The sequence below is a fragment of the Strix aluco genome, chromosome 3 (assembly GCF_031877795.1).
Source record: "Strix aluco isolate bStrAlu1 chromosome 3, bStrAlu1.hap1, whole genome shotgun sequence".
Taxonomy (NCBI): Eukaryota; Metazoa; Chordata; class Aves; order Strigiformes; family Strigidae; genus Strix; species Strix aluco.
Window position 1 is genome coordinate 64340299 of NC_133933.1, and position 10517 is coordinate 64350815.

Genomic DNA, 10517 nt, shown 5'->3' on the forward strand with positions numbered 1-10517 from the left:
TTCACAAGTATGCTTTCCACCTAAATCCACTGCTGAAATATTCCTAACCATTTGACTCTCAGCCTTTGCTCCTCGTTTTCACTAGATCAAAAGACTGATAGCCAGAATACTGGGTTGTAATTTGCCTCTGTCACTGAATCAGTTGAACTAATATCATGCATTTAACATCAAACATTGATGAATTTTCATAATGGCCTGGTAGAGTGAGTACCGTTGTCCTTCTGCTTCTGATGTGCCCAGGTTGTGGGGGAGTCAGCAACAGACCCTGAAGGGAGAGCAGAGGTAGATTTTTCCAGGATTTTTTGATCTCCTCAGTTGAATTAAACTTTATTACTTGGACAAACAATTCTTACTGAGACATATTTTAAGCAAGACATTTTATTACATAGTCATACATTATTAAATTATTACATAACCCCACTTCTTCTATAGGAATCCGGTGCTTATATTCTCAAAACTAGTTGGCACCGGTAAAGTGTGTGTCTACATCTGCTTGCAGAGAGTAATCTGTTGCCATTAGTTTTTAAAAAAACATACAAAAACATTTTTCTGAATCTTGGCTATTCCACTCCCCATCTTTTTAACTATTCTTAGTGTAACTTGATCTGGTGGTATGTCTTTAAACTGCAAAATCTAAGGTCTCCAAGCAGTCAAAGGACAGACTGTACCCACTGCCCTTTAATGGTAAGGAGAAGCTGCCCACACTGCAGTCCCCTCTGCACATCCCACCTCACGCTGGTGATGCTAGATGGAACCTTTACCTGGCAAGTGTCTCATCTTTTCCATCCATAACAGCTACAAGGGCTTTTTTTTTTTTTTTTTTCTTTAAGGGAAAAAAAAGTAGCTCCTCTAAAAGGAAAGAGGAAGCCAGAAATTTCATAGCATCTCAGTCCTGCCCCATGATGCTTCTTCCTGTCTGTGAATTTCCACCTGCCCCTTCTGCATATATAAGGCAGCACACGTGGGGTAGAACTGTTTAGTCGCCTGCCTCCGTCCAAAGGATTAGTAGCAGTGGGCAGTGATGCTGTTTCTCCTTTCCTCTGCAGTTCGCGGGAGGTGAAGGACCTCTGGCTGGACTCACTCATTGGGTAAGTACTGCCCGGGATAAAATCTATGGCGTTGTGGTTGAAGTCGGTGGAGTGCTCCAGAAGCAGCTGTACAGAGATGCACAAAAATACAGATGGGGGAGAGGTGCGCCCACTGCTAAGTGTAGCTCGTGGGCAGAGCTGACTGACTTGCTTAGTCTTGTGTTTGCAGATTAACAACCATACGTCGCTGTCACCACTTGCTCATTTTTCGCATGGATTAAAAATAGAAAGCTGCTTTTTTTCTGTTTTAATCAAGAGGTAGATAGGGCAGCAGGACTGAGTGCCTTCCAGAGAAGGGCTTTATGATTGACTTGTGTGGGATATCTTGCTCTTTCAGAATCATATTTAAATGTCAGACTGGCTTGCAGGGGAGAAAGGCAAGAAGGGTGCAGTTTTACAAAGCTATTTCTTTGTCCGTTCCCCGTTCAATAAACAGGCAAACAAAAGGACCGAAGGAAACCAGAGTGTCCAGAGCTCTCCCGATCAAACTCCTAATGAAAGTGTTAAGCAGCTGTAATACCGTGAGTGTCTTTATTGTTTCATCTCTGTGAACAGAGTGATTTTGAAAAGCTCTGGTTTCTAAACCATGGCATTCAATTACTTACATAGTGTCTTTGTTTTCTTGTCTAGTCAAAGACACTAAATGCTGGGAACATGGAGAGTCTGATTGAGCGCCAGTCGGAGGTAAGCAGCCGCTACATTTCCCCCGATCCTTCTTGGGTACTGATGTGAGATATCTTAGCAAAGTGGGGGTGGCCCCTGTAGGAGCTGTCGGCTGCCTACCATTACCCACGAATGGGCAGAGCCCTTCAAAGGCAACTCTGTGCAGCACCATGCAGAAGGAGCTGGGCATTGCTGTGAGCAGCCAGCACATTTCCCAAGCTCCTGGTCAGTTTTGCTCAAGAATCTGGTGGGCTCTGAAGCTGTCAAGGCTTCCCCGGAGGAGTTTGGGAGGAAATCTCCAGTGCTGGGCGAGGACACAGAAGAGCAGGCTGTGTCCAGCTGTGGCTTCTCTGGGTCAAAAGAGCAGCCTGAAAGGGGTTGTGACCTGCTAGGCAGGTTTGGGGTGCTGGCTGCAGGCTTTACCACAAACCCCTCTATTGGGCAGTGAGGCAGTGTCACTCCTGGGCCAAGGCACCTCTTCAGCAGGTGTTGGGCTTGTTCTGGTTATTCCTCAGAGCCTCCCACAGATTTCTGAGGAGCTGCAGCAACTCGCTGGTGACCCTTGCTGCTGATGGCCCTCGCTGCTGGTGGCAGCTCTGTAACGCTTCTTCTTTGTAATGCTTCTTGCAGGCTGATGCCAAGAAATGCTCCCCGCTGGTCCCAGCAGATACTGAAGATGGACTTTGCCACTCAACTGGTGAGTTTTAAAAGCAAACTGTGAAACTGACTTCTTATATAACGCTTGCAAGTTGGCGCTTCTGCAAAATCACCCGAAACTGCCCGCTTCACCTCCCTGCGAGCAATCCACAGCCCTCAGCCCCACCCAGGAGACCACACACTTCCTAATGACTTCTTTCTCTTATGGTCAGCAGCAGAGGTGACAGTGCTGAGTGCCAGAGGTCTTGTATCCCTGTTTCCTTGTCCTCAGAGCCACGTTTCATTGTGTTCCCTGGCAGCAATGGGAAGTAAATGTGCTTCTTTCTCACTTGAGCATCACCACTGAGGTGTGGCACCGCAAGCGAGTACCAAGTACCGCTACCAGTGGTTTCACACCAGAGCAAATAAACCCTCTTGGCAGCAGCAACAGCACTTGTTTTCACTCGCTGTGCAAAACCTCAGCACCTGTAAACAACCCAGAGGAGACCATTAGCAGGTCAGGGTCAGATTTGGAGCAGACCATCATATCAGACCATTTTTCAGGAGTAACAGAAGCAAACATTTTATATGACACTATAATGTTAGGTGACTTTCTCATAGCTTTTCATCCCTCCCTACCAAGGACTTGTACTAAGCCACAAATACAGATCCTGAGAACTTTTCATCTGTGTAAGACAACTTCATTTTGGAGTAGAAGGCAAGTCCTTTATAGGAAATTTGCAGAAAGCAACTCCTTTAGAAAGCCTTCTAGCAAAAGGATCCTTCTCTCAGTGTTTCTGAATGGGAAAAAAGCCACACTTCATACCAATACAATCATCATCTCCAAATTTCTAACACGCCCTCCTCTTTAAGATGCAGATGAAAAACCCATGCTAAGATACTTCTGACCCTGAAGCCAGTGAGGCCCTACTGTGATGCTCCCATCCTCTGGAGCAAGTATCACCTTCCACTGGCTGGCCGGCAGGGGCAAGCACTAGTTCTAGCAGGACTCCAAAGCTGGCAGAGCTGGAGCAGTGTGTCTTCATTTCAGCCTGTAAAAGAGGCTGAAAAGCAGGAGCCCCTAGCCCCTAGTTCCACTCTTGCCCTAAGGCTGGGGCACAGTCAGACTGTGTAATGAAAACTGTTGTCATTGCCAGCTGCCCAAGTGACATATCTGCTTTAGATAGTTATCACAGAAACCGCTGCAATATCAAAAATCTCTATAAATGCTGGTATTTCTGTGCCCTGTATGTTCCCACTCTCTAAGAAGAAACAGTGACTAGAATGTAAAAAAAACCAAACCCAAAACAGGAAAGGTGGCGTCCTTAGAGGGATGGTCAGAGTTTTACAGTTTAGTCAGTTGTTTCCTTAGTAACCACTTAGTTGTTTTTCAGTTTCTTCAGTTAGAGTTGTTTCAACATACATCCCTGCCCTGCACACAGATGAAATGCTGCATAGCACTGTTTATTTAAAAAACTGATTTTTTGTTTTCCTTTTGCTTGCAGCAGATGGAACAAAGAAAAGAAAGAAGGTGATATCGCAGTCATTTACTCTGAGACGAAGCTCTACCAATGGGAATTCCCCAGGGCAGCTAGACTCCGGTGCCAAAATTGCTCTGTTTGGCCAGCCTCTGGCAATTATCTGTGGGGAAGATGACACACTGCCCCAGCCAGTCCAGGTAAGCAAGCCTGGCAATACAGTTATACCTCTGGCTTCCAGTGTGAGGCAAGACCCTCCGTACTTGTGCTGCAGTAACCAGGAGATGATTTTAGTGTGAGCAGCAGAAGTAGGGAGGTGATAGTCCCCCTGTACTCTGCACTGGCGAGGCCACACCTTGAGTATTGTGTCCAGTTTGGGGCACCTCAATATGAGAGAAATATCGAGGTGCTGGAGCGAGTGCAGAGGAGGGCAACGAAGCTGGTGAAGGGCCTGGAGAACAAATCCTATGAGGAGAGATTGAGGGAGCTGGGACTGTTCAGTTTGAGGAACAGAAGGCTGAGGGGAGACCTCATCACTCTCTACAGCTACCTGAAAGGACATTGTAGAGAGGTTGGTGCTGGTCTCTTCTCACAAGTGATTAGTGACAGAACAAGGGGGAACGGCATTAAACTCCAACAGGGGAGGTTCAGACTGGACATTAGGAAAAAGTTTTTCACAGAGAGAGTGGTCAGACAGTGGAATAGGCTGCCCAGGGAGGTGGTGGAGTCACCATCCCTGGATGTGTTTAAGGATCCTTTAGATGAGATGCTGGAGGATATGGTGTAGGGAAGAACTTTGTAGAGTAGGGCTGATGGTTGGACATGATGATCCCAAGGGTCTTTTCCAACCTGAATGATTCTATGATTCTATGATTTTCCCTCCACACATACTTCTGATAAGCTCAGGGCCCATCCCAGATGTGGAAAGGGTCAGGTCTGCAGATCTTGTCCAGTGCACCCAATGTTCACTGGAAGTTACCTTGAGTGGAGACAAACCAGAACCAGGAATAGGAGGAGAAGATCTGCTCCTTAGTATAAACATCTGTGATTCTACGGAAGTCATTTAAATTAATCTTTCAGCAGCATAAACTTCCAAGCATTTCTGTATTTCCCTGAAAAAAGTGTTCAGCTATGGACTGCCACTGACAAATACCTAAATGCTGTCTTCTGGATAAAAATGGTCTTGTGACAGTTCTCCCACTGAGCTGGCTTTTCCAATAGACAGGCTTTTGTATCTTCTAAGCAATATTTGCCTGGCTTGGGAGGCAAGGGATCTGAACTAAGACTTAAGCCATTCCTTGTTTCCATCTGGAAGGAAGCAGAGATGACTCCACTGAAGTTAGTGGAATTCAGCAACCCAAAAAGAGGGTGGGTTGGGGGAAAATCAGGTTATTGCCCATGTAATCTACTTGGAGCATTAACTAGATACTCATCTAATTAGAGCATGGTGTACCTCCAGAAAATTTTTCTTCTGTTTCTAAAGAAATGTTAATTTGCTAAAGGACCTTCCTTCAGCCAAGTAACTGTTCTCCCATTCCTGTCTGTTTTTTTTTTTTTTTTCCTACAGGATGTCCTAGCTATATTGTATATAAAAGGACCTTCTACTGAAGGGATATTCAGAAAAGCTGCTAATGAGAAAGCACGAAAGGAGTTGAAGGAGGACCTAAACAAAGGCGGGAATGTTGATTTGAAAAGTAAATCTGTGCACCTGCTGGCAGTGGTCTTGAAGGTGAGCTCCTCTGACCTGCAGTGGTGGGAGGACATTGCTAATCTGCACAGGCCCACTTCAGTGCCCAGAGCTGACCTAGGTGAGACTCCAAGCTAAAGCCAGAGCAAAGCCAGACTAAATGTTTCAGGCTTAGGAAAGTTTGGCATTTTCCTTTTCCACCTGATTTTCAGTCCTACTTGTTGTGCTGCTGATTTCCTGCATGCCCACAGGAAACTCACTTCATCCTTCTCCTCAGCTTCCTCCCAGTGAGGAATACTGAGATTTATGGGTGAATGAAAAGCAGCTAAGAGCTGGGTCTTGTTGTCACCCCAGTGCAAGCGTAATTGGCATGTACTTGTGCATTGCACTGCTTTGCCAGTGCTGATGGTCAGGTAGCTCAAGCCAACCTGCCTCCTAGTAAGCCCATGTCACAGTGGTGTTCCCTCTGTGTTCGGGAGTAGTGTCCAAAGCCTCATCTAAATCTCTTGGCCTTGCAGGACTTCCTACGAAATATTCCCTCCAAACTCCTGTCGGCCGACCTCTATGAGAAGTGGATGCAAGCTGTGGAGAAGCCAAGCAAGCAGGAAAAAATTGAAGAATTGAAAGAGTAAGTGTTGCAACAAGGAAGTTTTGCAACCAGTCCCAATGTGATGGAGTGGCTGGTAGAGGCCAACGATGTCTCTCAAAATTGAGTCTCATTTAGAAGCCTGTCATTTATATCAGCTTGCTATTGCTTCATGGGGCTTGGTTTAGAGGGCTCTAGCAGCAGCACTTCCTGAAGTTATTTGAGATTGAGCTACAAAATGGCTAGCGTATGAAGAGGAGAGAGGCTGCAGTGTCTCAGCTAACATAGTCATGGTGCTGTGGGACAGGCACTGACAGGGAACCTTCACATCCTCTGGCAGTGAAGTCGGGCACGTGAAGACCACTGCCATGTTTTGCTCTTTAGAAAGAGCAGATGCGGATGCTGACTGGGAGTTCTTTGAAACCTCTGCAGCACAACCACAGGCTTTCACGTGCCTTTGGGAAGCCTCCAGTGACATCTCCTGATGTCATTCCATCTACTCAAGGACATCGACTGCTTTAATGCTTGCCTTTCAGTCAAGACCTCATTATTTATCATCTTATAATTAACCACACGCTCAGCTGCCGCTGGGGATTTCTGAATGATACTTCTGCTAAGCAGTGATAAAAGCACACGCATGCTTCTTTCTGGAGGAAGGGTCATCTGTCTGAGTGTAATTAAGACTTGCTCAAATAAAGAAGTAGGGGCCGATGCTCCACGAGTTAACGTCACATTTTGTTTGTGTTCATTCAGGGTGGCTGACAAACTGCCTAGACCGAACCTCGTCTTGCTCAAGCACTTGCTGTCTCTGCTCCACCACATCAGCCAAAATGCAGAGACCAACAGGATGGACTCCAGCAACCTGGCCATCTGCGTGGGCCCAAATATGCTGAGCCCACAGACGGACAGCACGCTCCCACTGCAAGTGCAGAAGGAGATGAATGACAAGGTGTGTTGAACTCACCAAGCAGCCACCCGCTTCGGGGCAGCTCAGAGCCATCCATAGGGATCCCACTGCCATTGCAAAAGCTGAACAAAACAGCACCCCTCCATTTTGGGGGTGCCCTGCAGCTCAGGTGCCGGCAGTGTGATGGGCAAGGCTGCCCCTCGTCTCGCCTCCTCTGAGCAAAAGTAGCAGTTGCCCTGCAGCCCCTTACGTCGTAGCGCAGCCCCTGAATACTTTGCACGCGGAGGGCAAGGGGCACCTCCTGGGCATTACCACCCACGGGCCCTCTGGACAGCGAGGACAAAGCTGTGGCTGACGGCGTTTTTTCCATATGAGGGCAGATGAATTTGTCTGCAGCATCAGGCCTCATCCTCCAGAGTGGACTCACCCTCTGACTTTAAGCTAGGATGTTGGCAGAAGCCACCCTGCTCTGTGCTACCCTTCATACAAAGACAGCAGGCAGGGGCAGGAAAGACTGTTTGATATGTTTTCAGCCCTTTTGACTGAAATAAACTGTTTTCTGTGTTCTGTGTGCAGGTGACAGCGTTGGTTGAGTTCCTCATAAACAACTGTTCAGAAATATTTGGGGAGGACATTGCCTTGCCTGTCTGTGCCTTGGCTGAGGAGTCACTGGAGCACACAGACGGCTCCACAGGTATGAGAACGGACTGGGGATGTCACAGACTGGGGCTGCTGGGCTAAGTGCTTTAATCTGATATGGCAATACATCTGTGGAAACACAGAGAGTTGTAAAGGGCTCAAGACACTGTTGCAGTGCTCTCTTCCCTTTCATCCTCAGATGATCAGTGAAAACTAACAGGCATTTTCTCCCCACAGAACACCTATGTGCTGCTCATCAGACTGATTCTGCCTATGACAGCGCAGATCCTGAAGCTGAAGGAAGCCCCCATACCTCTCAGGTGGAGCAGCCCAAAGGGAGGAGCACTAGTGTGAGCAGGAGATATCCAACATGCATCTCTGCCCCTTCACTGACTAATATCAGAAATGACATCAGCACGATGGACAGGAGGTACTCAGAGCCAGACCTGTCCTTCCAGAACCACCTTGAAGGCAGGATAAGGAAACAGAAGCTAAACAAAAGCGAAGACAATTTTCCAATTCAGCAGAAACAGCTAGGGTTGGAGGCACTGGAGAAACGGCTTGCAATCTTACCTTCACAGTTATCAACAGACTCTCTACCTAAAACATCCTCCAGCTGCTCCCTGGAGAGCTCTGATGGCTCAGTCTTCACCAGCTCCCCAGTAGTTTCACCCTCTAGTCCCAAAAAAACCTTTTTAAATAGGCCCCAGTCCTTTTCCACCAAGGCCACTGAAGACTGCAGTACGCCGAGCAGAGAGATCAAAAAGCATTCCTTGTCATTCTCTTTTGCAAACCGCAGGAAGACACTAATAAAAACCCAGAGTTGGGGGCCTGGAAAAAACATGGGTTTTCAGAGAGACAGTTTCACAAAGAAGGAAGATCAGTTCTCCTGCAGAGTTGTCCAGGAGAACAGCCCTGATGATGACAAACCATTGCCTGTGGCATATCGGCAAAGGCCCCGTCTCAGGTCAGCTGATGAAGTGTTCAGAGAGGTAGACCAGAAGAATCCTGGAAGACCACCCTCTTACGAAGAGGCTACTAAAAACTGCCTGGCCACTGAAGTTCACTCCCACAATCTCACAGTTCAAGCTATGAGATTAAAGATGTCAAACCAGGATGCTTTGCTGCCTCATCCATGCAGCAGCTGTGCACAGGACGCAGCCTATACAGCTCTAATGGATCTACCCAGTGGCAGAGTTTGTGCAGCAAAGGATTCTGATGTGAAAACTGAAACCCTCAGTGTCACTGTGGGAATAAACTCCCGTGTGAGTTTACCTGTGACTCCAGGAGTTTACCGGTTGAGAGCCATGTCTGAATCCTGTCAAAAGAAGAAACTTGAGTATGTGACTCGAAGGTGTAGCCAGCCAGTTTTTGAGGTAGACCAGATCCAGTATGCTAAGGAATCCTATGTTTAAAAAGCCTATCCCTCCTCTTTGCACTGTACAAAGTAAATATTGTAAAAATAGACATCTTGCTTGTCCTTTGTAAGATTTTACTTTCAAGAGACCAAGAATAAGCTAGTTCTGCATGAACTTTTTTTTCCTTGAGGCTCTCCTGAAGTGTCTGTCAGCTTGACATGTCACATTCTTTCGCCACAAGAGGTGGTGGTGGGGAAGACCTGTGTATTATGTAAAAAATGTAAGTGAATATGCTGTACATAACCTGTTGTGGGAAAACTAGTTAGTAATTGATAAACAGTGTTGTATTTGTATCCCCGAAAGGACAATTAAAAGGTTGACAGGTCCAAAACCTGTCCCACCTTCCTTTCCTTTTCTGCATGGTCACAGACTTCATGCCATCTGTTACGTGTGTGTGCACCAGGCTGGTGCAACGCTTTGCTGCTTTTCTGCATTAAGAAGTGGGCTGGCAGTTGCCCTAACTGGGAAGAGCTGTTCTGTCATTGAGGCCACTTGAGCACTCTTCCATAAACGCCCTGCACCTGCTGCCATTCCCTCTTCCTGCTTGCTGGTGATGAGAATGATCTGACCACTAACCAGCACTAGTGTTGTATACCGAGCCTGGGTTTAGAGCCACCGAAGCCCTACAAGGTCATTATAGGAATGTATCAAATAAACCTCATGGGGCCTGAGGTGCTTTTCATCTAAATAAACTGGACAGGCTAAGCAGAAAGAAAATCTTCAGGTTTGCTTTTATGAGGGGAAAAAAACCCAAACAACAAAAACTTCTGTAAGGAAACATTCTGGATTCCAATTTAAATAATTGTTAAAGGTGCAGCTCATTTTAAAAAAGGAAAGGAAAAAAGACAAAAAAGAAAGTATCAGGTGGTGTCCTTATAACCTTGTAAAAATGACTGGAAGTGCAATGTGTTTTACATGTAGGAACTTGTTTTGGTTAGCACTTACCTCCCCTTTTATGGCTCAGCATAGCCTTGAACCAGGAGTAGGGAGACTTTTGTTTTTCTCATGTGTAACTTCACTACAATAAAACATTTTTCTGCATGAATGTTAAACTGTCCGTTGTCTGTCTTTAAAACATCCAGGCCCTACATGTACTGTACCTACTTTTATACCATTCTACAGGTACTGCTGGTCTGCTTGAATGAGATGGCATATCTAAGCAGCAGGAAGGAAAGTAACTGACCAGCTGTATCACTACTATTGCTGTAAGAGGCTGCAGGCTAGATTTTGAGAACAAATCCCTCTCTGTCAGGAAAACAAGTTACACTGCCACGTAACAGCAGTTATCAGTGAGGTGGAGAGGGAACTGCAAAGAGGTGACACTGCTCCAAAAGCGGAGCAGATTCAGTAGCATACCAGCATCTCAGGTATGAAGTTTTCCAGGTGTAGATGTTCACAGGACACAGAGAAAGAGG

The 10517-nt window shown here is 46.4% G+C and overlaps 1 protein-coding gene across 3 annotated transcripts; it reads left to right on the forward strand.

The window, feature by feature from the left end:
* The first annotated feature begins 985 nt into the window (after positions 1–985).
* Positions 986–10154, forward strand: TAGAP (T cell activation RhoGTPase activating protein). 3 transcript variants are annotated; one of them, XM_074818877.1, is made up of 10 exons: positions 986–1088; positions 1525–1609; positions 1719–1772; positions 2382–2448; positions 3893–4065; positions 5433–5594; positions 6071–6180; positions 6892–7087; positions 7622–7739; positions 7922–10154. In XM_074818877.1, exons 2-10 carry the CDS (start codon positions 1583–1585, stop codon positions 9097–9099), a joined length of 2085 nt encoding a protein of 694 aa, XP_074674978.1. In that variant the 5' UTR covers positions 986–1088; positions 1525–1582; the 3' UTR covers positions 9100–10154. The 3 variants fall into 3 exon arrangements, with proteins under 3 accessions (XP_074674978.1, XP_074674979.1, XP_074674980.1); XM_074818878.1 differs by having other exon boundaries at positions 3896–4065; XM_074818879.1 differs by lacking the exons at positions 7622–7739; positions 7922–10154 and having other exon boundaries at positions 1006–1088; positions 6892–7096.
* The last annotated feature ends 363 nt before the right edge of the window (positions 10155–10517 follow it).